Raw genomic sequence first — 27790 nt, 5'->3', positions numbered from 1 at the left:
TTAACTCTTAACTATCCGTTTATGACAGAATGTATTGTGCACTAACCTGTCACTCACGCACTCGCCCAGTGGACACTGCTACCGCATGCTAAAAAGTCATATTGTGTGCTTTGAAACAGGAATACGTCAAAGCTCTAGGGAACTCTAATGCGTAGTAACAGAGACCACATGGCCAGTGAACACATGGCAGGCTAGTGTGTGGTCCATTCACACCCCGGCTTGCCGCATACTAACTGATCACATAGATGAGTCCTAGACAAAGTTAGGGGATGTAGGTGAGTAAGAAAAAAGATACACTACATGGCATTTTATTCTAAATGTTAGCAGTAAAAACAGACATGCTGATGGAGCGCAAACACCATGGATCTATTATTGATCACGATTTGTACCTTTATATTGTGTTCCACCCAAGATTCTCAAAGCCCTTTATGAACTTTAATGAACTAAGCAGTACAGTATTCACATGAGTCAGGGTGGTGGTATTACTGTGAATTTAAAGGAGTGAGAAACTGAGGCAGAAAGAGGTGAATTGACTTGTCCCAGATCACAGAGCAAATCTGTAGCAGAGCCAGGAATCAATTGGCTGACTCTCAGCTCTTGACAATGCTTCCTTTTTCGAGAGGTTTCTAAGAACAAACAAGACGATATTCCAGTATGCTAGTATGAAGGTGTGTGGCAGCACATTTTCCACTGGGGACAAGACCTGGTTAATAGGCTCAGTTTTTACTCTTCCCAGACTTGATGGATTTTTTTCCTCCTCCTTTCTTTCCTTCTCAACATACTGCTGGTTGCTGTGGCAGCTGAGTAATGCAGAAGTTCTGCCTGAAAAAATGCTTCCTCCTTATATGATACTGTACATATTGTCATGGAAATTGTCCTCATTTCCCCTGAGCGCACTTTAAATAACTCGAACAGCAGTGCTAATGAGCAGAAAGATATCTGCAATCCCCACTGTGCAACTTGACATACTTTACCCCACTCTGAATTCCCTATGCTCATCATTGAGCATTTTAAAGATCTGGTATAATAATTGGCTCTCTCTCTTTGGTCCAGTCATTTTGGTCTTAGCACTTGGTAATAAAAGGTCAGCTTTGGCTGAAACCTTGCTACTGCAGCTATGCCATTTTTCACTGCCAAATATCTTAAGAAAAGCAAGTGTCTCCGAAAGGGTAAGTCATGATATTTTTGGTGTGTTCAGTGTTGTGCGTTTTACTTTAAATCACAGGAAAGGATTTATCTTGTATTAACATGCAGAGGGAATGGAGCTATGCATGCAGCAGTTCGGTTAGCAAAGGGGGCTTTATTCTGCTCTGTGCATTTTTGATCTGAGATATGGTATGTGTTGTTGTTTATGCTTTCTATATTCAGTAAAGCAGACTAATCAGAAGAATGTTTAACCCTGTAAACACTGCATGCATTTTCTGCCACATGGACTGATTTTCTATTTCAGAACAAAAAACCTATATGGTGTGTGTTCTGTTTTTGTCTTTTTCGTGTAAGTTAGCTATGCATCTGGACAGGGATAACACTCTCTAGCATTTTCATTTGTGTTAACAAAAAGGAGTTGCATGTTTCTCTGGATTGAGATGATAACCTCCAACACCACAAAACGGAAAAATCGCATTTCCTCTAAGCACCTTCACTATATTTGGGAGACATGAGTGCATGGTTGTACGTAGATTTTTGGGTGGCTGTGTTGATGTTTGCATTCAGAATGGCTGTCTGTGTCTTCCCCAGCAATGTAATTGTTCTGCATTCAGGTAGATGTATAACTGTTTGAGAGCCACTTGCTTCTAGCATTGTAAAAATTAATAAGGCTATAGCCTTCACCATGAGAAATCACATTAAAAATGGATTTGACTCATTCTGCTGCTTGTCTCTGTATTGTGACAGTGGTTATCTAGCTGTCAGTCTGGATGTGAGTTCTGCAATAAGGAGAACAGCAATGATTTCTCATAGTAGGGAATCAACCATCAGTTCCCAGATATTTGTCTTAGGTACCTAACTAAGCGTTTATACCACACTCATCCCCATGCGATCCCGTGGGATCCTCTCTTGAATGGACATTGGCTCTAGGGCGAAACTCAGAGGCAGAATTGTGGATTTTAAACGGTGATTTTAAAGTTGGGCAAAGGATTTTGAACATGAATATTGTCTTGTCCTCAAGCTGCCTTTCCTCTCAGGCTGGTGTGGAATAGGTGACCATGCAGTCAGAACTAGTGGAGTCAAGGAATGAGAATTAACCAGTCTGTACCAAGCAAACTTACTGCCACTGGCTGACTTTTTAGGGATGACGTTAAATTTTTTAGGGATCCAATTTTGTTCAATGTATATTTCTTGGAATTCAGGAAGCTTTTAAGGTGTTCTGTTCAGAGAAGGGGAGAGCGCGTGTGTTTTGTTAAGGCTTTCTATCTGCACTGTTATCTGGAGCTATCACTTGACTTTTATCTATAATGACCAGGCAGCAAGTGTGAAAAATCGAGACTGGGATGGAGGAGGGGGGGTAATAGGAGCCTATATAAGAAAAAGACCCCAAATTGGGACTGTCCATATAAAATCAGAACATCTGGTCACTCTACTCTTATCTGTATCTTAACTCCCGTTCTCTCACACACGTTTCTAGCTTGAGTTAAGTATTGGTTTAAATCCGAGCTATCTGGCCCATCAAGGGGGTAGGATGAAATCTGAGTGCTGCTGACACTGGAGCTAGTGATGCAGTGAGGATGCATCAGCTGGAATTACAGTCTGAGAGTGGGTGGGGTGGGAAGGGGCAGTGTGGCTGCTCTCCCTGGAGCTAGGTTAGCTGGAGTGGAGTGACTGCAGTGTAGTCACTCAAGTTGACTGTTGCAGTGAGCACAAGCCACGGGGGGTGGGGAGGGGGGAATTACTTCAGTCACATTCTGACCTGAATTGTAATAAGTGTTTTGACCCAGGTTCTTGCTGTATCAGTGTGTGAGTGTGAATGCCCAGAAGAGGGTCCTGGGAACAACCCGCACCCCTCTGCTGTAGGATAGTTTATCCCAGCCTGCTTCACCAAAATAGGAGCCAAGGTTCAGGGAGGTTACAATGAGCATTCCCAGACATGGAGGTAGGATTGCCAGGCATCCAGTTTTCAACCGGAACACTCAGTCAAAAAGGGACCCTGGCAGCTCCGGTCAGTACTGCTGACCAGGCCGCTGAAAGTCCAGTCATTGGCGCAGCAGGGCTAAGGCAGGCTCCCTGCCTGCCCTGGTTCCACATGGCTCCTGGTTCCTTCCCAAGAATCTAGGGAGCAGTGGACATGATTTTATTGGCCCCATAACCCAGCCCTGGGAGGCTGTAAGATGCTGTGACTAACCTGGCATCGTTGGGAAGAGCCAGTGGCAGGCAATGGGCTTGCAGCATTGAATACCTTGCTGAGGCTCATTGCAAGGAAACACTCAGTGTTGAACTGGAAGGTGAGATTAGCTGTTACATTCCTGGTCCCTTGCGTGTGGCAGGGCTGGCTGTGACCTCAGGCTTTCTGGGACTGCCATGGCTGGCTCAGCCAACAATGCAGGACTCTTGTACCCAGTGAGTCAGTAATGCTGTGCAAATCCTCAGGAAGCAGCACCCCAAACGCCTTTTCCTGGGCATGCAAGCGCTCTGATTCTTCCTGGGCCAACCACTGATTCCTCTCTCTGCATTGAGTGCACAAACTCATCAGTCTCTGTCTCAGAATAGCCCCTGCTTACAGATGTGGCTCAGGAAGAATCAGAACCGCCCATCCTTCACCCATCGCTGGGCCTAAACCCAAATTAGCTCCATTTGCTCATTCATCCCCTTCTCATCCTGCTCTGCCTCCGTCTGCTCCAGTTCCTGGAGAGGAGCCACCAAAACACCATGTGAGAGTCCATTGCTTCCCTACTCACAGCTAGTTAGGTGTCCCTCTGCCCCATCACGAGGGGTATCAGAGGGAAACTGGATTCCTGCCAGTGTTGAGGAGCTCCATCCAGTTCCTGTGTGCTTCCCAGCTGTGCTCCCTCCAGAACTCATTTTGATAGCAAAGGGCTTTTACTGCCGTCTGAGGCAGGAGGTTGTCAGTCGTTGCAGTACGTAAATGTAGCTGTTAAAAGGCATTAAACTATTCTAAAGTGTCCTGGGCTTTGTGTCAAAAGTGTGGTTGCATTAAAGCTAGTGTCACCACAGGCTCCATTGGGTCTGTCCTCGCTCACTGCTCTCAAACCTCTGGGCAGAAACATCTGTAGTGAGAAGTGGCAGCTACCATCCCACACGCCTAGGAATGGCCAGAGAGCAAGGAATGGTTTTTGGGCAAGAAGCCAACCTAGTCAGTACCCGGTGGGGGAGGGGAGATGCCTTGTGCGTTGGAAAGGTCAGTCCTCTCTGGAGCCAGAGGGAGGACCCCTGGATCCTGATCCTGCTGTGATGGGATCTTGCCCAGGGTCACACAGGGATTAAATCCAGCTCTCCTGTGTCCTGTTCCAGTGCCTCAGCCAGAAGGCCAGCCAACCTCATCTGGCCCATTCCTGGGGAGCAGGGCAGAGTTGAGATCCCAAGGCCAAAAGAGACCATTGTGATGATTTAGTCTGACTTTCAGTATAACACAGCCCAGAGAACCGCCCCCAAATAATTCCTACAGAAGCTCTTGTAGAAACACATCCAATCCTGATTTATCAAATGTCAGAAATGGAGAATCCACCATGACCCTTGGTAAATTGTTCCAATGGTTAAGTACCCTCACTGTTTAAAAATGTACTCCTTGTTTCCAGTTTGAATTTGTCTAGCTTCAATTTACAGCAATTGGATGGTGTTAGACCTTCCTCTGCTAGACGGAAGAGCCCATTATTAAATATTTGCTCCCCATGTAGGTACTTCCAGACTTAACCTTCTCTTTGTTAGTCTAACGAGATAGAACTCTTTGAGTCTATCACTATAAGGCAAGTTTTCTAATCCTTTAATCATTGTCGTGGCTATTCTGTGAACCCTCTCCAATTTATCATCATCCTTTTTGAATTGTGGGCACCAGAACTGGACACAGGATCCTAGCAGCAGTTGCACCAATGCCAAATTCAGAAGTAAAATAATCTTTCTATTCTTACTTGAGATTCCCCTATTTATGCATCCCAGGATTGTATTGGCTCTTCTGGCCACAGCATCCCACTGTAAGATCACATTCAGCTGATTATCCACTATGACACCCAAATCTTTTTCAGAATCCCTGCTTCCCAGGATAGAGTCCCCCCGTCCTATAAATATGGCTTACTCTCTTTGTTCCTAGATAGCTACATTGACATTTAGCCATATTGTTTGCTTGCACCCAATTTACCAAGCGATCCCAATCACTCTATCTGTGACCTGTTCTCTTCATTATTTACCACTCCCCCAATTTTTGTGTCGTCTGCAAACTTCATCAGTGACTATTTTATCTTTTCTTGCAGGTCATTGCTAAAAATGTGGAATAGCATAGGCTGAGAACCAGTCCCTGTGGGACCCTACTGGAAACACATCAACTCGACAATTTGTTACATTTACATCGTTTTCAGACCTATCAGATAGCCAGTTGTCCCCTGTAGCATGTATTTCCAGGGCTTTGTGAGTGAAGTTCTAAACTGTACTTAAGTGTGTACATGTCCCATGGTGAACTTTGCTCTCATCTCATCCTACATCACCCTTGCTCCCTTAGGCAATTCCACATCCCCCCTCTCCTTGGGACTGATCCCAGCTGTGACAGGAGCCAGGGCTGCTATGTACCTCTTGCGATCAGGCCCTTTGTCTTTGTCCTGCTCTCGGCTTTGTGCCTCTGCTGCCACTTGGACTCAGCTGCCATTTCTCATGGGTAGAGCATCCATCCTTCCCTCCTTAAAGGGGAACCGCAACCCAAAAGCACAGGGCCCTTTCTTGCTGCCTTCTCTCCCACAAACAGTCATGGGTGGTGAATAAAGAAAGGGGTCATTGCTTCCCACAGATTCCACCCAAAAGTGTGTTTTTAGGCCTCTGTAGCATGCACCTATAAACCCGCCAGCATTAGAGAGTCTGGAAACACACAGTTCAGGGGTCCAGTTACTTCACCCTGGCTTGGTGGAAAGTGACACTTCACTGGCATCTCAACCAGTCTCAACTCCTGTCAGCCTCTGCCAGCTACACACAAACACCCCACTATAGGTGCTGTCAAGGCCAAGAGCAACAACGTTTTCCTCTTTGCAATTTGCCATTAAAACCCACTTCTTTTTCCAACCTTTCAGAGCTCCAGCCTCAGCAATAATATCTCTGCCTTCTCTTGCCTGAGCAGTTTAATGAATTGTACAGTATTTGCTGGCTTTTGGGGGCAAGATCCCTCTGTCTCTATGTATCTTGTGCAGCCCTGTGTACACTTGCAATGCTGTAACATGGGCCACATCCTGAGCGATGCTGGGCACCTGCAATCCCCACTGGAGTTGGTAGGAGTGGTGAAATTTCAGGGTGGGGTCCTGCAACAGTCAAATCATGAAAATCTTCATTGATTTTCTCCTGTCTGTTGATTCCAAAGGGAGCAGTCATTTCATCTTCTCCAAAGATATTGTTTCCTTGTCCTCCTCAATTCAGAAAATTAATAATGCATCTTCTGTTGCCAAGTGATTCCAACTCTGCTGCAGCTGTAGATTTGTAGGACTTAAAAGTCGGATGATTAAGACACAGCTTCAGTTCCTAGCCAGACAAGCAAAACAATCACTTCTCTAAAAGGAGGGGACGCATTCACTTGTGCTCTTTCATGTTGTGGGCACACTCATTGTGTTCAGCAAATGGGTCTGACAGAGAGATGCTGTGTGTGTTAGACAAGTGATGGGACTGCTGATGATGATAGAAGCTCTGGCTGCTAGTTGGGAGGAGTGGTGGGCCAGGGCCTCAGAAGTTCTAGTGATTCCCACTGCAAATCAGTGCTGATGCTGGATGCTCCCAGTGTCCCCACCATGTGGACAAGAGATTGGAGGCACTGAGTGTTCATCTCTAAGGACACAGGGGCATCCTGGCTCCTAGGTCTGTGCTCCACCCTCTCAACTGCACCTTTCTCTCTCCCTCACTGATATGGCCTGGTTGTTCCCTTCCCCTTGTGTTTGCAGAGGCGTGTTTATGTGCAAGGAAGTGGGTGTGGGGGGATTTCACTAAGGCAAGCGTTGGTTCTGCTGCTCAGCCAGCAGAAGCCCAGTACTTTGGGAGCTCTGGTGTGTGAAAGGGTGGGTGGCCAGGACTGGAGCTCAAGAGAATCGAGAAGCAACTGCTGTTCTCATCATGATCTCTTGGGAAGGGGGCCTAAAGACTACGGCTATTGCGATTCAACATGAGTACCAGTCTAGCCAACAGCACAAGAGCAATCCATTGTCATGGGTAGCTGGGCTGGGGGTTGAATGGCAACCGAATGCCAACGCGAGCTCTGCTGCTACGAAGGCCCAGGTGGCACTCATGGGGTTGGGGCATTATTTTCCAGGCTGGATCGCTCGGGTCCCTTCTACCTCACTGTTTTCCCCATGCACCTGGGGGATGAAGCAGAGCAGGACCCTTACTGTTAATGGTGAGTGGGGGATGATTGTACCTCCGTTATGTAAATGTGCCTTCAGGCCCAGACTAAGATCAGAAGGTTTGGGTAAAGCTTGCCTTGCTGCTGCTCCCTGAGTCATCCCTGTTCTGTGGATGCAGGGAATAACTTTCTAGGATTCTTAGGCTGGCCCTTCTCACTCAAAACAAATGTAAAAACTCCAGCCTGACAGGAACCCTTAGGTGAAACGTAATACTGGGAGACCCTTGACTCCTTCCAAATCCTGACTGCTGGATTCTGCATGATTGGCCGCTGCAATGCTGAGGGAGGCCAGGAGGCAGGGCTCAGCGCTCCTGGCCCCCAGGGATTCTGAAAGGAGTTGGCGGGGCGCCTTTGAGCAGCTCAGGCAGTCAGGTGGCTCCAGCATGAGTCCCCACCGTGAGGGCTGTTAAAATGTTAGCAGTTTCTTTCTCCAGGCAGCAGTGAGCAGCCGACCATGTGGGATTCAGGCCACTCTCTCAGCGGGGCCCTGCGACTCAGCTGCTAGCGAGCCCAGCACTGCCAAGAAGCACAGCACTGGGGAAGTGGTGTTGGTAATACATTCCTATGCCACTCAGTGAACCGTGCATGTGCTGCTGAGAGAACAGTGACTCTGGCTCATGAGTTAAAGCTCTCCAAGCAGGGGAGGAGCCAGCTTTTAAGAAAGTGATGGGCTCCCTTGACTATTTATTTATTTATTTATTTATTTATTTATTTAAAGGACTTCACCATTGTCCAGAGCACTCCTTTGGTTAGCAAGCTGCCTGCTTCCCATCCCGTGCTGTGGGTGCTTCCCTGATATCCCCAGGCCTTGCTTGTCTTGCCTGTTGCTCTGCCCCATGTCATGCCCTCCCACACTGGCATTGTGCATTTACAGCATGTGTCACTGGGCATGGCCCAGGGCAAGATCAAAGCTCCCGCAGCATTATTCCTATCCTGCCAGGAAGTGGCATTTGGTTAAAGGAAGGCAGTAGGACTTGGCAGAGCTGGGGTCCATTCCTGGTCCTGCCACCGATTGCTAGGTGACCTTGGGCAAGTCACTTAAGGCCAGATTTTTAAAGATGTGTAAGTGCCCAAAGAGGCAGATGGGCTCCTAGGTGCGCCTCATATTTTAAAACCACCAATCAGCCATGTTTAATCCTTCTGTGCCTCAGTTCCCTTTCTGTAAAATTAGGATGATGATAATTAGAACTAAGTGAATAATCCATAGCACATAATAGACTCCCTCAGTGTAGCCTTGTTTTCCAACTTTCATTGTGCATGACCAGTCTTGGATTCCTCAGAGGTATTTGTTGTTCTAAACTATTACCCAGCTCATTTCTGTTAATGGAGCTTGGTCTTTAGGTTGTCTGTGATCAGTGTGGTGTTGCTATTCACTCTCCGAAGTGTGCCATTTGAGCTGTGTTTGTTATCTACCCATCCAATCAAAAATATCCAAGTATTGTTCATATTTTCTGATTGGATAAGTCTGACTCTTAGGGTGGGCCTATGCTTAAGTTAGGTTGACAGAGCTATGTCAGGCAGGGGCAAGAAAAAACCACAGCCCTGAGCGATACAGCTATGCAGGCTAACCCCCAGTGTGGACTCAGCTGTGTCGACAGAAGAATGCTTTCATTGATGTAGCTACTGTTGTCAGGGGAGGGGGTGTTTCTACATTGATGGGAAAAATCCCTTCCCTCAGTGTGCTCTGCGTCTACCCTACGCAGGCATAGCTATAGTGCCCTAGTAATGCCAGTACAGTCTCCAGAGTGTAAACTAGAGCCCTGCAGAGGGACTGGGATCCCGCAGGCCCTGCTGCCATAATAGTGGGAGTGGGTAAAATGTACTTTGTTGCGGGTGGGATTGGGTGGGCAAAAAAACAGACTTCAGTAATTCGTGGGAAAACACTAAATCTCTCGTCAGTTTGTCATAAATAGAATTTCAGTGATGTAAAGCATAAATAACGGTTTTATTACTTACATTTAAATGAGGGATAGAAAGAGATTTGACGTCTATTATAACAGGAATTAAAGGGTTTTCTTACATGATTTAAGCAAGATTTGTTTTTTTCTTTCAGTGGTAAAAATTGTGTCTGAATTCCATTTATATATAATCAACTTTTTTTTTAATCATGAAGGAATTTTTTTTTTAATTGAAGATATACGTATCTCCTAGAACTGGAAGGGACTTTGAAAGGTCATTGAGTCCAGCCCCCTGCCTTCACTAGCAGGACCAAGTACTGATTTTTGCCCCAGATCCCTAAGTGGTCCCTTCAAGGATTGAACTCTCAACCCTGGGTTTAGCAGGCCAATGCTCAAACCACTGAGCAATCCCTCCCCCCCTTCTTGAGGGATCTAAGGTTTTTGCAGGTGGGAGTGGGATAAAAATGCAAGAAACAATACAGGATGGGTGGGAGTGGGTATTTGTGGGGTGGGTTGGGATGGGAGCGGGATTTAACAAATAGTCCCGCGCAGGGCTCTAATGTAGACCAGCCCTTAGAATCGAGCTGGCGTGAAGAGCTGTTTTTACTGTGTGCCTGCTTCTGAGTAGGGTTTTATTCAGTCCCAAGCTTTAACACAGACTTTTCAGCATCTGGGGAGCTATTGAACGGAATGGTCTGTAGACAAAGCCTGCTGACAATGTATTATGAATATTTATTCTTAAATAATAATCATTATTGGTAACTACTGTTTTAATGCATAGCTATCCAAAGCCAAAACCCTCTGAGTATAAGAAACAAAGGCAGGATGACTGTGAAATCCACTGAGCCTGGCTGGAGTGTGGAGTCAGGGGCCCTGCTGTGTAACAACGTGGGGTGTAGCTTCAGTCTGGGGCTGAAGGCCATTCTTCACTTTGGGCGGCTGGGCTGGGGATTTGCAGGGAAGAGCAGATTGTGGCTGGCTGCAGCTGACAGCCTGCTCTCGCTGCTGTGAATCTTTAAATAAAAATACTCGTTAAATAGAAGCTCTCAGTTTCTTTAACGAGAGCCCAACGCAAGTGACTGTCTGTGGCCCTGTCATTTTTACTTTAAAGTCACATGCTTCCTTAGCAACTCACACCAGCCTGATTTCCATCTATAGATACAAGATTGGGAGGGCACAATTAAAAGGCTTCTTATGGCCCCCCACCTTTGCGGGTCAGACAAATCACAAAGCTGGCAGTAGTTCTCTCTCCAGCAGCACCAGCAGTTATTGCATCTCCTTGCTCCCTGTGTCCCAGTGCTTGGACTGCAGATGTATAATTCATTTTTCGGAAAGCCACTTTTTTAATGTATTATTAAAGAGGCAGTGCCCAGCAGGTATCCTCGAGGTAGAGAAGGCAGCGCACGGAAAGCAGAGGCTGCTGTCTTAAGATTGCTCAAGAGCTCTTTGTTTTGAAACAGAACTCGGAAGGTTTTTTGATATACCATGTCATTGGCTGTGCAGATCTGGTCTCCCTGTTGTCATCCTGCCGTTAAATGTGGAGACACAAATCCTATAAAAAGCGCCATCCCTTGGGCAAAATATTATTAAATTCTCTCTGCTCAGCCTGAGCCTTTTCAAGGCAGAGAAAGCCCTCTCCAAAGATTTTCTTTGTTTCTTGCTCGCAATGTATTCAGTGCACCAACTAGGCCAGATTCCTCTCTGGTGCAACTCCAGTGAGTTTGCTCCAGGCACCGGTGCTCCAGGCGGGAGGAGGCCTGCTGGTCCCTGCGAGGGCGGCAGTCTGGCAGCCTTTGGCGGCTTGCCTGTGGGAGGTCCGCTGGTCCCGAAGATTCAGCGGCAATTCGGTGGCAGGTACGCCGAAGCCATGGGACCGGCGGACCTCCCGCAGGCAAGCCGCCAAAGGCTGCCTGACTGCTGTGCTTGGGGCTGCAAAAAAGCTAGAACCGTCCCTGCACCAGAAGTTGATCGTTCAGCTGTGTATAGAAAGACATGAGTCTCTCATATGTACAGTGGCTTTCTCGGTTGGCAATCTGGAGGATGCTTTCCCAATTTCTCTCAAGTGCTGGATCTGTCTGATCTAATCGGTGTAGCTAATCTTTTATACATTTTGTCATGCGGATGAAAGGTGCCCGACTGTCAGCCGTGGAGTTTTCTTCTGTAGAACTAGCGCAGCACAGGCTGCAAAGATCCAGCTGATGACAATGACCTGTTCCAGTTGTTGGCCTTAATGCAACTTTCGTTTTGGCAACAGGAGCCCAATACTGGGTGCAAGATGCTGTGGAGGTCACTTCAGCAGCAACTTGTCACCATAAGAAGGTGGTTGCATGCCCTGCTGGGGAGATCGCACAGGCTGCATGCACTGGAGACAGCTGATGCAGTTTTTAATAGCTGACTGGAGGTTCTGGAATAGGGCCGCAAGCACAGAGTGGGGGAATCACAGTGTTGCACAGCCTTGAGCAGCAGTGGCTCCAAAACATCTGTATAAGGAAGGCCACTTTCCTGGAGCTGTATAAGGAGCTTGCCCGAGTGTTGGAGTGCCAGGACATGCAAATGAGGGTGGCTGCACCAGTCCAGAAGCAGGTTGCTATAACCCACTGGAAGCTGGCTATTCTAAACTGCTGGGAGTTTGTGGCTAATCAGCTTGGTGTTGGTGAGTCACTTGCCGGTGCTGTGGTGATGGAGGTTTGGGCCACCCACAGGCAATGAAGATTCCTAATGTCCCTGAAATAATAGTGGGCTTTGAACGAATGGGGTACCCAAATTGTGCTGGGGCCATTGATGACACCTGTGTCCATTGTCTGCCCTCTACCCTCACCCAAGGTACATGTGAACCTGTCAACCAAAAAGGATCATCACGCAGGCCTTAGAGGTCGGCCATAGAGGGAGATTCATGAACATCAATGTGGGATGCATTGCTGGTGTCCAACCCGATGGTGGCGGTAAAATGCTGTGGCCGTTTCTCTAGGGAAGCCGGGCTGCTTGTGGCAGCATTAAATCCCAGTGTGACTTCCAGTGGGAAATCTGAGGTGCAAGGAGAACATGCTGTGGAGAAAAGCTACTCTACAGCTGTGTCTCTTCCTGAATTTCTGTGGGATTCAGGCCACAAGGGGAATCCAGCTGAAGAGCTGTTGCAGGGCATGAGGGAGCAGGGAGCATACAACATAACTGGCACCCTCCCCTCACCCAGTCTGGACTCCTCACACCCTGTGGGCTCCCATCTGTTCCTGGATGGGCATAGGAGAATATTTTTCTACATAGGGACTGCAGGATTTTCATCATGCAGATTGGGGATGGGGCAGCCCTGGAAGTGTGTGAAGTTCCTCAAACCACTTGGATGCCTGTCTTTGCTTGGTGGGGAGGGGGTGGTTTGCAAAAATTCTCTTGAGTTTAATGAGCCATTTTTCCTTTTATTCTACCCTGTGGATTTTCATTGGAAGTTTAATGTAAAAAACAGATTCTTGTATCAAGTCTCCTGATCATGGATGCCTTGACCACACAAAATTCCCACTGGTTCAGCTGGGAGTTTTGAGTATGCAAGTCTTTTTTGGACAGAAACCATATAAAACATGGCCCAGCAAAGGCCTGGAGCAACCCAGAAAATACTGCAGCAGAGACAACCAGAACCCAAATCTCAGTAGTTTGGAGAGCTCATCTAAATATAAACCCACGATTTGAATGGGCTTTACATTTGGCAGAATGAGACTCCCAATGGCTAGCAGAGATATAAGGGTATTACCGGCAGGCATTGTTATGTTTAGGAAAGGTAGCATCGGTTTCAGAGAGAACAGAGGACTATGGAGGAGATGAGTGTGATGCAACCTACCCGTGGGAATGGAAGGGCTTCCCAGGAGGCACCTTGACAAGTTAAATAGTTAAGTACACCAGTCCTTCAGGCTATTCTGGCCTATGCCATCAGACAGAACTGAATCCTTCTAGTGATGACCTCAGGAGTGGCTAGAGAGGGGGCTGATGTGTTTGAGGCTGTATTGACATGTCTTTGGGTGGGTGTTGATACATGCACATCTGGACGGGTCTTTGTGTATGGATGAGTGTAGGTTTCTTAGTTCCATGGTAAAGCAGGAAGGGAACATTAGATCATCCAGACTGACCTGCACAGCACAGGCCATTAAATTTTGAAACCTTTTTTTTTTCCTTTCAAATATTTTCAGAATGGAAAATTCATCAAAGCAGACCCTTTCCTGTAAATAATTTTGGGTTTTGACCAGTCAGATTTTTCCAACACCTTTTGTTGTCGATTTTCTGATGGCTTTATTTTATACTGCAAGTATATGGTTGCTTTCTGCTTATAGGTGATAAAACGCACAACCAACAGGCCAAATTCTCAGCTGGTTAAAGTGGTGTAGTGCCATAGACTTCAATAGAACTATGCCAATATTAATTCAACAGTCTAAACCTACCAAACCTCAGAATTGGCAATATTTAGCAGACTTGCTTATTAGATCTGGAGTACCGGTAAGTCCTTGCTAAAAATTCTAGGCACACTCTGTTTCTGGTCATGCTGGAAACCAAAATTCTGCAGGAAGAGACTTTCTTATTTAAACCCCTTTTGTTCCTCTTCTGGTCATAATGAGGAAGCCCAGAAGTGTGCAGGAATAATCTCAGTGCAGAAAAAGGAATTCAAAGCTGTGCTTACTTCATTATCAAGACATCATCATCAGGTCTGCGGCTTTGGTGCAGGCCCATCTTTGATATGCAGTCCCTTCTGTGGTGGAGAGGAGTGGCCTTCTGTAGCATTGTCTCTTTCAGCACAGTTTGTAGGAAGGCCTTTTCCGCCTAGAATTGTGAGGGGATTTACCCGAGTTTGGAATTTGGCCAAGGTACCAAAGCTAATACTTTTTACCTGTGGTGTGTATGTCAGCCATAAAAAGGTTAATCATCTCTCAGTAGTTGCTAGCCAGCAGTGGTCTCAGTTCAGGATTCACCAATGAGAGACAATGTTCTGATGTAATGTTTACTTATGTGCTGTGATGCTGAATCATTGATGGATACTACAGTTAATGTCACTCATTCCTTTGTTGGGGAGGGGTGGCTTTCATGAATCTGGGAGGAGACTCCATATTGGGTGCATGTTGTGTCACTTATATTTAATAGAAGTTAGTCTCTTTTAATAAACCCAGTTGTTGTTGTTTTTAGTTCATTGTTTCATAGAGTTTAAGGCCAGAAGGGACCATTATGATCGAGTCTGACCTCCTGTATATCACAGGCCAGCAGATCTCACTCAATAACTTCTGCATCAAGCCTATAACTTCTGTTTGAACTAGAGAAGGACATCCAGTCTTGATTTAAGACTTCATGTGATAGAGAGTTCATCATATCCCTTTGTAAGTTGTTCTTGTGGTGAATTATGCTCACTGTTAAAAATCTGTGCCTTATTTCTAGTCTGAATTGTCTAGCTTCAGCTTCCAGCCACTTGATCTTGTTATGCCATTTTCTGAAAGATTAAAGAGTTGTCTGCTGTCAGAAGTCTTCCCCTTGTAGATCATGAACGAGTCACCACTTAACCTTCCCGTTGGTAAACTAAGTAGCTTGAGCTTCTTTGGTCCCTCATTATAAGGCATATTTTTCCAGACCTCAAATCATTCTTGTAGCTAGTTTCTGACCTCTTTCCAATTTTTCAACATCCTTTTTGAAATACAGACACCAGAACTGGACAAAGTATCCAGTGATGGTCTCTCTAATCCCATATATAGCGGTAACACCACTAGGGTGACCAGACAGCAAATATGAAAAATCGGGACAGGGGATGGGAAGTAATAGGAGCTTATATAAGAAAAAGATCCAAAAATCGGGACTGTCTGTATAAAATTGAGACATCTGGTCACCCTAAACACCACTTGCCTCCACTTACATGATAGTCCCCTGCTTATATGTCCAAGGATCACATTTGCCCTCTTAGCTACAGCAGCATACTGGGAGCTCATGTTCAGCTGGTTATCTACCATGATCCCTAGTTGACCTCTGGACTGTTAAATATGTTTTCTCTCTCACTCTTGCAAAGAGTGCCATAAGGTCTGTAATGATCACAAACAGTAAGGAGGAACCTCAGGAAAGCCCAGCACTATGGGGTAGCACTGATTTAGAATTGACTTCCAACTACTGCACCCTGCCCATCTCTCTACACAAGGACTGACTAGGTCCAGCCCTGCTTAAGATTAAATCTCAAGGGGCACTTTGCTTCCTCTGTGATGCCTGGATAATAGAGTGTGCGATGCTTTAATTGATTCTGCTGGTTTGGGATTTATATCCAGGATCCATTAGTCTTCTTTAAATATTTTGCTCCAGGGGCACTGTACTTCTGTTTTGAGAGGTATATGCATATTCCTTTGTTATGCCTTGTCTCTCTCTGGTCTGTGGCTGGTTGGTTCTTGTTCACGTGCTCAGAGTTTAGCTGATCACCATATGTGAGGTCGGGAAGGAATTTCCCTCCAGGTCAGATTGACAGCGAGCTTGGGGAGTTTTCGCCTTTCTCTCCAGTGTGGGGGTGTGGGTCATTTGCCTAGATTACCTGCATATCTCTCACTTAATCATTTCCCTGCCATTCTGGGGTCCTCGGGCATTGGTGCACCTCAGTCTCTCCTATTCTCTGCCTGGGATTCGCAATTTCTTTCTTTCTGAGCCCTCCCCACCTGTGCCACAACAATTAGTTTTCTTCATATAAAAGCCAGGGTCAGCAAACAGGGAAATTGCCTGGGGCCTCATGCTGGGGGCGGAGGCACTAAGGTACATTGTTCAGGATTCAGCTGCAGCCCCAGGGGTTTCAGCCCATGTGGTGGGGCTTTGGCTTTCTGCTCTGGGCCCCAGCAGGTCTAACGCTGGCCATGCTTGGCAGCCCCCCTGAAACCTACTTGTGGCCCACTAGGGGGTCCCGGACCGTTGGTTGAGAGCCACCACTCTGGGCTGTAATACTTAGGTCTCACTTTGGTTGCTGGGTTTAGTATGCCAGTGCTGTGTGGTGTTGGTGGCCTCTGATCTACAGATGAACTGGTGGCTGCTTCTGGCCTTAAACACTCTGACTCTATAAGAACTTCACAATGTCACCAGCACTCATGATTTTTTATTTATATATTTATTTGCGAGTCATATGAGATCTGATATCCATCTTAAAGTGCCAGTTCCTGGAGTCATGTGATCATGAGACTCCCTTTTTTTGAAGAATTAAAACTGAGAGTTTCTGTTCCTCGTGATTGCTGAGAAAATCTGGAAAATGTAATAATCTCTAAAGGTCAAAAAAATCCCTAAACTTCTGAGTTTTTTAATTTGCCTTCTCTTTTGTCATTAAAAATCATGATTTTTTTTTTAGCTGTTCTCATGATTGCAGAGAGGCAGAGGGCTGACTCATGATATTTGAATGCTTAGTAATGGGAATTTTGTGCACAGCACAACAGGGTGTTATGGACCCAATCTACAATTGTTACTGTATTGGGGCACCATATTAAAACACAATAGATTGTGTCATAACACAGTTTGGTCTTGTCTCTGTGGCCTGGTTCTCCTTTCATTTGCGATGGCTTTAACATTAGCGACCTCAGTGGAGTTATTCCTGATTTATATTGGCACAAGTAGGGTTGCCAGGTGTCCGGTTTTCGACTGAAATGCCTGGTCAAAAAGGGACCCTGGCGGCTTCGGTCAGCACTGCTGACCGGGCTGTGAAAAATCCGGTCAGAGACGCAGTGGGGCTAAGGAAGGCTCCCTGTCTGCTGTGGTTCCACATGGCTCACAGAAGCAGGGGCATGTCCCCCCTCTGGGGGGCTCCATGTGCTGCCCCTGCCCCAAGTGCAAGCCCTGCAGCTTCCATTGGCTAGGAACCACAGCCAATGAGAGCTGCGGGGGTGGTGCCTGCGGATAGGGCAACATGCAGAGCTGCCTGGCCATCCCTCCCCTTAGGAGTTGGAGAGGGACATGCCGCTGCTTCCAGGAGCTGCATGAGGTAAGCACTGCCCAGAGCCTGCACCCCTGACCCCCTCCTGAGCTCCGACCCCCTGCCCCAGCCCTCATCCCCTTCTGAACCCCTCAATCCCAGCCCAGAGTACCCTTCTGCTCTGCAAATCTCTTATCCCCGGCCCCATCCCAGAGCCCACACCCCCAGACAGAGCCCTCACTACCACCCCTGTGCCCCACCACCCTGCCCCAGCCCTGATCCCACGCCTGCCTTCCAAGCCCCTCAGCCCCAGATTGGAACTCCCTCCTGCACCCCAAATCCCCACACCAGAGCCTGCACCCCCAGCTGGAGTCCTCAGCCCCCCCTGCATCCCAACCCCTCATTTCTGGCCCCACCCTGGAACCCACACCCCCAGCCAGACCCCAGACCCTCTCCCACACCCATCCCTCAGCCCAGAACCCTCTCCCATACTCCGAATCCCTCTACTTCATGTCCCCCATCCAGAGCCCTCACCCCCTCCTGCAACCTAACCCCCTGAGCCAGCCCAGTGAAAATGAGCGAATGAGTGAGGGTGGGGAGAGTAAGTGACAGATATGGGGGGGATGAAGTAAGCGGGAGCGGGGCCTCTGAGGAGGGGTGGGGCAAGGGTGCTCAGTTTTGTGTGAGTAGAAAGTTGGCAACCCTAGGCACAAGTGAGAACAGGATCTGGCCCCAAGGTCTTCGTATGCTTCCAGAATAGGGCTATAACAGATTAGCACTGCCCACAAAGGCAAGTCCGAACTGTGGTACAAGATGATCAGGGCACCGCTGTGTTAAACTAGCCTGCGCCAACACAGTAACATTTATATTGCAGACAGGGCCTTAATTTGGTACATGGAGACTATTAACATAAGAACAGCCATGCTGGATCAGACCAAAGGTCCATCTAGCCCAATGCCCTGTCTTCCCACAGTGGCCAGTGCCAGCTGCCCCAGAGGGAATGAACAGAACAGGTAATCATCAAGTGATCCATCTCCTATTTCCCATTTCCAGCTCCTGGCAAACAAAGGCTAGGGCAGGGGTTGGCAAACTATGGCATGGGAGCTGCATCCAGCCCTTCAGATGTCCTCAGGCTCCCACTAGGGAGGGGAGTCCATGGCTTGCCCCACTCCATGCATGCCATGGCTCCGCGCAGCTCCTGGAAGCAGCAGCATGTCCCCCTTCTGGCTCCTACATGTAAGGGCAGCCAGGGGGCTCTGCACGCTGCATCCTCCCAAAGCGCCGCCCCTGCGGCTCCTATTGGCCAGGAACCACTACCAATGGGAGCTGCGTGGGTGGCCCCTGTGGACAGGGCAGCAAGTAAAGCCCCCTGGTCATGCTTCTGCATAGGAGTTAGAGGGGGAACATGCTGCTGCTTCCAGGAGCTGCTTGAGATAAGCGCCACCCGGAGCCCGCACCCCATACTGTACCCCAACCCCCAATTTTGTTAGTGTTCATGGCCTGCCATATAATTTCCATGCCCAGATGTGTCCCATGGGCCAAAACATTTGCCCACCCCTGGGCTAGGGACACCATCCCTGCCCATCCTGGCTATAGTCTTGGCCTTCACAACATCCTTTGGCAAAGAGTTCCAGAGACTGACTGTGTGTTGTGTGAAAAAATACTTCCTTTTGTTTGTTTTAAACCTGCTGCCTATTAATTTCATTTGGTGACCCCTAGTTCTTGTGTTATGAGGAGTAAATAACACTTCCTTATTTACTTTCTCCACCCCAGTCATGATTTTATAGACCTCTATCATATCCCCCCTTAGTCGACTTTTCCAAGCTGAAAAGTCCCAATCTTATTAATCTCTCCTGATACAGAAGTTGTTCTATCCTCTAATAGTTTTTGTTGCCCTTTCCTGAACCTTTTCGAATCCCAATATATATATTTTTGAGATGGGATAACCACATCTGCATGCAGTATTCAAGATGTGGGTATACCATGGATTTATATATAGGCAATATGATATTTTCTATCTAAGGCTTCGTCTACACTACATACCTTTTAGAAAAAACATGGCCATGTTGACAGGAGAGTTTTCTCTCTGCCTTTATTGCTCCAACTAGAGGTAAATCTTGAGACTGGTTGTTCCCTGGGAGCTGTTCATAGGTGTTGGGCTGAGAAGATTCTTGAGAGAGAGGATTGCCTGCATGTTGTTTATGACTGCCTCTGTTCCAGGGCTGGTGTATGTTTAAATAAAACAAGTTACATTAAGAATATACCAAGATTCAATGTCATTGATCTCTCCTCCAATGGGAAGCCAACTTATCATACAATATCAGGGTTGGAAGGGACCTCAGGAGGTCATCTAGTCCAGCCCCTGCTCAAAGCAGGACCAATCCTCAGACAGATTTCTGCCCCAGATCCCTATATGGCCCCCTCAAGGATTGAACTCAAAACCCTGGGTTTAGCAGGCCAATGCTGAAACCACTGAGCTATCCTCCTCTTGGAAGGCTGTGGATATGTGTTGGCGTTCAGCAGGGAGACAACACTGGTGTTAGCAGTGACCTACTAATGCTGGAAGAGGGGCAACAATATCTTCTAGTCTATTCCTTATGCAGATGCCTCTTTAAAAGGTTGCCACAGTGCCCAGTTTATAGTGAAATCTGTAGCTAAGAAGCTAGCACATCATGCTGCCAATTCCATTAATGAACACATTTGCACTGTGTTAGCAGTTCCCTATCAGGAAACCTATTATTCCAGTTTTCAGCCACAAGAGTTTAATTGACTTGAGTGAGCCATCACTTATTTGATGATCCAAGCCCTGAAGCATCCTCATTGGAGATAATTGGAATGTAAGCGCTAGTGTTCATGCTCAGGATGAAGCACTCAAGTCAAGGCAGGGAAAGAATAGTGTCATGCAGTTACCAGTAAATGCTGCATTAATCAATTTAGCACTTGCTCCTAGTGCTAATTAGCATTGTTTAGTTTATATTTGGAGTAGGTCAGGGTTTCTCAAACAGAGGTCGTCGCTGCAGCTCCCATTGGCCTGGAGCAGCGATCTGCAGCCAGTGGGAGCCACGATCGGCTGGACCTGCGGACAGGGCAGGTAAACGAACCGGCCCAGCCCTCCAGTGGCTTTCCCTACAGAAGCGGTGACCCCCAGTTTGAGAAACCCTGGAATAGGTGCTGTCTGGCTTCCTGAGTTAGCTATCACTGTGTTTGTGGGGCTTTCATCTCTTGCAGCTAGTTAACTGTACTTGATACGGTCAAAGCCCAGAGCAGTACAAATGAAGGTCTTTGTTTAACTGGGAACTACTGACAGCACTGGCAGTAGATATTTTCCTGCCGTGGGCACCCTAGTTCCTGAAACCTCTCTGGGGAAGGGGCCAACTGGGTCTGTGCTGATGCTGGTGAAAGGGCAATGCCCTTTAAGTAGAGTTGCCAGGTGTCCAGTTTTTGACCCGAACACATGGTCACTGACTGGGCCATTAAAAGTCCAGTTGGCAGCACAGCGAGGCTGAGACCCTAGTCCTGCTTATCAGCGAATTCAGCTCTAGTATTCACTGACCAGAAACAAGGATCTCCATGAAGTCCCATCACCACTGTCTTTATATACTGGAGAGGGCCAAGTGGCATCTACAAGTGACATCTAGGACTCTTTAGAAACACCTTCCCCCCCACACCCTTTTCATCTTCAGGAGAATTTGGCATCTCTACTCCCTGCTTAGCAAGTGAGGTTCAGTTTAAGGTGACTCCCTCAATCAGGACAGACTAAGCACAGTCCTGCTTCCCTTTATTCGTACGCTAAGGGTAACAATATTTCATTACCCCTGCCTAAAGTGAACTGTAACCCCAGAACAGCCAAAATAGATCACTTTGGCAAAGCAGCTCCATCTGCTGAGCAGGTAGGCAGTGTAAGTTTCTATATGCAAATATAGTCTGTTCCTGAAGTCTTTTCCCTCGGTGCATCACTAGATGTCAGGGGAGAGCTCATTCAAACCCTGCTTGTATTTGGTTAACTGGATATATCAATTTATCTTAATTCAGTGTAAAAAAAAAAAAAGAGATTAAGCTAAAGCAATATTAGCCACTCTTACACTCAAAGAAAGAGTGTCTGTCTAAACAGGGTTTTGTACCAGATTAACAGTTTAAAAAAGGATTTAAATTGAACTGGTACAACTTTCATGGTAAGTCAAGGCCTAAGCATAGGCTGCAAGTTATATGGGCTCATGATGCCCGGGCTTCAGCAATATTCAGATCCTGGAAGCCCAGCCTGCCCTTCCCCCTCAGACCCTTTCATTTTCCAATGGGACACTCCCACCCCAGCAGTCACCAGTCCTGCCCCATGCTGGACAAGGGGCAGCCACACCCCCAGTGAGGCTACAGTGAGGGGCAACAGCAGGGGAGGAGGCGCACATGTGATAGCAGCCCCTCGGAACCCACCGCAGGGGAGACATGGGTTTCATGTTCCACTTGTAATCACTTCCTGTATCTTATGTGCTAGTACAATTCTAGTGAGGCTGAGTTTCTGTTCGTGTTAGGTTTTGTCCAACTCTTTGTCAATCAGACCACAGTTCTGTGGCCTAAGCATGTTGTTGATGCTTCTCTAAAGCAGTTCTAGGGAATTTGAAATTCCCAGAAATATTGCTCTGAAAGCACCAGACAGAAAAGTTAGCTCCTGCAGACTGGTGAGTTTATGGAGAGAGCACTACGGAGTGTGTGTGTTTTGCACTCTGTCCTCTGGCACTTGGGGCTGGGACTTGTGCTCCTAAATCACTTGGGTGTTTTTGGAAATACCACCCAAAGGGCTTCCAGTGGGAACCTGGCCATCACCCATTTGTGGAGATCAGCGTTAAGGCTGTGGTTGCCAAAAGAGCCCACGAGAGCTAGGGCCCACATTCCATGGAAAGTTAGTGGGAGTTGAGTATCCAGGCTTTTTTTGAATACCCCAGCGGATGTAAATGTGAACCATGTCAGTTTGTGACCAGGCAGACTCTCAGCTGGAGTTAGTGAACGCTCCCACACAACAACAGGGGTTTGATTTTGCAACATATTTTTCCCCAGTTTTGACACACAACAGAAAAGGTCTCATGGAGAAACCCGTTAAACCCATCCCAAGCCCCAGGCATAGAGAGTCCCTGATTATGTGACATGTCCTGAGGTAGCTTTTCAGCAAATCCCCCTAAGTGGCTATATAAATAACTTGCGTATTTCTTTAGAAAAGGCTGCTGCTATGTTACCCACCAGAACTGAGACAGATAATACCATTAGGCTCCTGTAGCTCATCTGTTTCACTCGACCCTTTCGGTGTATTTGAAAAATCCCAAAGCTCGTATCTTGGTTTCATAAGTTTTGCGAAGTGTGATCGAGAGCAAAACAGCAAGCCAACCAACTTCCAGAAACCCACTCCAGCAGCTCCCAGATCAGCTCTGCCTCCAAATGGATTGAGTCAAAACAAGTGTAGGATGGGACATTTACTGCAACAGCAAGTCACCTCCTACTGTCTATTCTTTGGTCAGGTCTCCACTGCAAAGTTCTGCCAGCATAGCAATCAGCCACAGGTGTGAAAAATTCTCACTCCTCAGTGACATAGTTCTGCCAGCAGAACCCCGGGATAGATGTGGCTCTGCTGACAGAAACTGGGGAGATGGTGTTACTGTGTCTGCAGACAAGCTGCTTCTGTCAAAACAGACAGCATCTACAGGATGGGGCTGTGCGGCCATAGCTATGGCGACATGTGCTCTGTACTGTAGACATAGCCTTAGCTCTTCACAGAGCTCTTCCAATCCACATACCCGCTGCTTGTTCCCCTGTCCCTGCCGCTCCCTTAGGGCCTTCCTGCTCCTCGTACTTTTTTCAGATGATTTCAGCCTGCCCTAATGGAACTTTCCAAGATCAGCTTCCTATTGACCTCTCACCCCACGGATGCTTCTGTTTCCAGCTTCCTTCTGTCAAAGGGCTAACATACAGAATAAGCAGCAGTGGAGAGGAAAAGTCACCCACTCCATGATCATCCCATTATGGTTAGAGATGGGCCAAAATCCCACATCCCACTCCTCTAGCTGTGGGTTATCTGGATCTGGGAACTGCAGCCTGAGTCCATCTTTAGCCATAATGGTGTTTGGTGGGGGATCAATGCCAGCCATAATCCAAGGCAGTGAATGGCAGGATTGAAATAGTTGCTCATGTGACCATTCCAAACGCTGTGACTGACCCGCTCCATTGCAACCATGCATCTCTTGCTCGCACTGGAGACACCTAATAGTTCATCTGTCCTTTTCTGAAATCCAAGATCAAGGCTGGTTTTGTGCCACTGCAGAAACAGATTCCCCAATCTAGTCAGCTAACCTTGGAGAATTTGTTCACCTCATTATTCATCCTCTCTTCTTAGCAATGCGATCTTCAAGCCCTGAATGTGTTAGTCGCCTTGCTGGCACAAAGAGCAGGCCCGGGATGAGGAAACCGTGCAACCCATCTTTCTAGCTATGGACACTAGTTTTGCCCATTTGTCAAGATCATCACTGCTGCTTGCCTGCAATCAAAGGCAGCCTGTGCAGCTTCCCCAGCCTACACAGCAAACAAGTCATCAAGATGTGACCATTTTCTTCCTTCCTTCCCCCCCCCCCCCCAAGCCAACACTTTGATATGCAGCCTGTGGCTTCCATTCACTTCCTACCAGGTTGCAATAGTACGTGTGTTTGCAGGTACGCGAATGCGCGCGCGCGCACACACACACACACACACACACACACACACACACAAAACTAGCCCCCTGCAATCCACCTACGAACCAGTGCGCACAGCCATCCATGTGTAATGCAGAAATACACACACACGCACACATATACATGCATATACAAATGCTCAAAACCTCTGATACACAAACATACATGTAAACATAGCAGAGCTTTGTGAGTAATGGGGGTGTGGCGAAATCAGTTGGAAAATTTATTCTGAAAATATAGTGGAACCCTTTAAATACATTCAAATATTACTCTGTTTGCTCAAATATCGGCATTAAAGTGCATGCAGTCTCAGGCATGCACACACACGCAGACCTAGGTGTGCACACACACAGGTGTGCAAATACACACAGACACATTCTAGGTTGGGACAGGCAAAGCTTAGTGGATATAAAAGGAATGTAGCTGCCTTTTCATCTCAACCTTGAACTCTACCTGACCCTGAAGCTGTACTGAGCAGTAGAAGTGTTCTACTAACTCCCCTTTATTTTCCATTTCCACGTACAATGGGCCCAATCCTGTTCCCACTGCTGGCTCGCAAGAGAACTTCTTGGAAGAGCCAAGTTCGTCGTGGGTGCATGGCAGGTGAAGTCATGCTGTGGTGGTTGGAAAGTGGATGAGGAATGACTCCAGCTGTGTGAATCTATTCTTATGATTATCCCTTGTGGGAAATAGCTCTGTGAAGAGAGACACCCAGTGGAGTTCCTGCTGTAGCTAGCTTGGAACAGGAGCACAGAGCAGGGCAGTTCTGATAGGGGGTGATGGCAGACTTGTGCTTTGTTCTGTAGTTCCTAGTGAATTTACAGCTGGTTTCACAGCTCTGGAGATATAAAGAGGAACAATGGTCCAGTGAGAAGAAAGAAGGATGGTCCAGTGGTTAGCTTGCTGGCCTGTGGCTCAGGGTTCATGACCCTGGTTCTGCCACTTACTCTCTGTGTGACCTTGGGTAACTCACTTTGTCTTTCTGTGCCTCGGTTCCCATCTGTGTAATGGGATGATAGCCCTGCCCCACCACACAGGGGAATGTGATGATACATACAGTAAAGACTGAGATGCCTAGCTACTGTGGTAATGAGGGCTGTATATATACCATAGATAGATCTACTGAACAGTGCAGCACTGGCAATGTTAGAGAAAGCTTCCCCTCCATGCAGACCATGAAGGGACCATCTCTAGGAATCTGATCTCCTTGCTGTTCTGGCAAGGGCTTCTGTACTGAAATGGCAATAAGGGCGCCAGTTGACTCCAGCTGCTGGCGTGGCTTTGTGATGTGTTGTGGCTATCCACTTGCTGACAAAAGCTTTGAGGTCACCAGCCAGCAGCTGAGAACACTGCTAACTAGGATGACTCTGTTACCTAGAGATGAAAGGCTCCATATCCCATTACTAGTGCTCCTAGGGCATCCAGTCCCTTAAGGTAATGTCAATCTAACTAAGGGAGTGGGTGTTGTGCATGAATTGTGCATTTATGGCTGTTTACACAGTGACTGCTGATGTTTACCAGAGTACACAGAAGCAATGAGTCTGTAGACTCCCCAGGCAGGGCTGGGAACGCGTTCATGTCTGGTGACATCTGCAGATCAAGCCAATGTATCCTGTTGTGGACTCAAGCATGCTGGTGGAAAGCTTCTATCTAAGGTACATCTGTAGCCCCCATTAGTGCAGTACCTAGAGCACCTCATGCTTGATAATGGATTTGTCTTCACAAAACCCCTGCGAGATAAGGCAGGGCTATCATCCCCATTGTAGGCACAGAGCAACCAAGGATGGTGTCCAAGGTCACACAGGAAATTGAACCCAGGTCTTCCAAATCCTAGGCTAGTGCCCTAACTACTGGACAGTGCTTCCTTTCCTTCCCCTCTGTAAGTGCAGGCAAGACTGCCCTGTCACCCACCCCCATTGAGCTGCCCATGCTCCCAGACTGTGTTTGTAACAAGGTTCTTTATAAATCTAGCAGTGAAAATGACTCTTAGCCAAAGCGCTGGGAATGTCTGCTGTGGTGAACCCTGGCCCAGCTAAGGAGAGATGGCTGTGTGTGCACAAGGACCGGTCGTATTTGGACAGGAAATTGATTAAGGATGCTGTGACAAGTTCTGTTCAGGTGGGGATGGGAGTTGGTGTCTGCATTTACCTGTGTCTAACAGGGTATTTCTTCCCTCTACATGAGGCAATGCAGTCAGCACCCTGTTCATTCCACACAGTAAGAAGTAATGGCTGTACACAGTTACCTTAAAGCAGGGATTTTGAATCTGAGGGTTGGGACCCCTCAGGGGGTCAAGAGGTTATTACATGTCAGCCTCCACTCCAAACCCTGCTTTGCCTCCAGCATTTATAATGGTGTTAAATATATAAAAAATGTGTTTTTAATTTATAAGGGAGGTTGCACTCAGAAGCTTGCTATGTGAAAGGAGTCACCGGTATAAAAATTTGAGATCCACTGCCTTAAAGTCTCCACTGAGGGGAGTGGACAGCTCAGGGCAAGACTATTCTAACTTCTATGGGCTTGAATGTGTGCCCTGAGCATTGCAGCTGAACATTAGTTTATATTAGCAATGGACCTTTTCCACAAAGTGCAGGTTCCAGTCTAGAGCTGAATGAGGACTTTTTGATAAGTGTTTTCAGTTCAGCCTGTTACAGAGAGAGATGAGGCTTGAGCTCAATATCTGGATCCAAACTTCATATATCTATAATGAGCAGAACTGAAACAACTAACTCCGAACATCGCCAGACAAAGAAGTTTGAATGCCAGATCCTAATCAGAGTTTTCCCAAAGACCCCGGAGTGTTTGGATTTGTACCATTATAAATATAGCTTGGAGCTACAAACTGTGATCTGAAACCCCAGAACCAGATCCATTTTTGGCTTGGGGCCAGGAAAAGGAGCAGTTGTGAATTTCCGGCTAGGATGTGGACTCCAAAAGTTTGTGGGGTTCTAGCTCTGTGGGTTTGAAACTTGCTACCATCTCTAGTTCTTGTGAATCCCAAGCCTCCCAAAAGCTGATGCATATTACAACAAAATAAAAACACATGTCTGACTCCTGCCCTTGTCTGGACAAGTAGTGAGGTATAATTGTCAGAGACTCTGGGGAACCGTCTAACCCAGGGTAGGCAACCTATGGCACGCATGCCAAAGGTGACACGCGAGTTGATTTTTCAGTGGCACTCACAGTGCCCAGGTCCTGGCGGCTCTGTATTTTAATTTAATTTTATATGAAGCTTCTTAAACATTTTAAAAACCTTATTAACTAAACTATTGTTGTATGTAAAGTAATATATTATAGATTTACAGAAAGAGACCTCCTAAAAGCGTTAAAATGTATTACTGGCACGTGAAACTTTAAATTAGAGTGAATAAATGAAGACTTGGCACAACACTTCTGAAAGGTTGCCGACCCCCGCTCTAACCTGTCCTGCTTGCTGCACGTAGGCTGCAGTGAGAAGAGCCAGCAGTGAGTGGGAAGAAAAGGAACATGTCCAAAATGTCATGACAGAAAAGTCCCCTGTAGATAGGGAAGCAGGCACTCCACTGCCGTGCATGAGCCTTAAACTAACATGTCCTCTTCTAACAACCGTTTCTGAAGCACAGTCTATTTTTTTTCTGCCTTGTGTGCAGCTATAATTACTCTGCCCAACCCCAAGTGACTAGTGATGATGGGTTTTCCCACAAACAGCCGTAGGTTCACAACCGTGCTCCTATTTAAATACCCCTAGGAATTTTCACTCACTTTTCACAATTGAGCTCCCAATTAGAGT

General features: G+C 47.0%; 1 protein-coding gene across 4 annotated transcripts in view; it reads left to right on the top strand.

Moving 5' to 3' along the window:
• The window catches only part of ARHGAP22 (Rho GTPase activating protein 22), a 265828-nt gene that overhangs the window by 175973 nt on the left and 62065 nt on the right, over nt 1-27790 (top strand). The window contains exon 1 of one of the 4 annotated variants that reach the window (XM_050960125.1): nt 946-1169. The exons of 2 other annotated variants lie outside the window; for them this stretch is intronic. In XM_050960125.1, coding sequence (XP_050816082.1) covers nt 1118-1169 — 52 coding nt within the window. In that variant the 5' untranslated portion in view covers nt 946-1117. Of the gene's footprint in view, nt 1-945; nt 1170-24571; nt 24677-27790 lie in introns of those variants that run through there. One more of the 4 variants, XM_050960128.1, reaches the window with a different exon arrangement.

This window comes from Gopherus flavomarginatus, chromosome 6 (genome assembly GCF_025201925.1).
Source record: "Gopherus flavomarginatus isolate rGopFla2 chromosome 6, rGopFla2.mat.asm, whole genome shotgun sequence".
NCBI lineage: Eukaryota > Metazoa > Chordata > Testudines > Testudinidae > Gopherus > Gopherus flavomarginatus.
The sequence above is the reverse complement of the archived record's forward strand: the minus strand, read 5'-3'. Positions and strand labels throughout refer to the sequence as shown.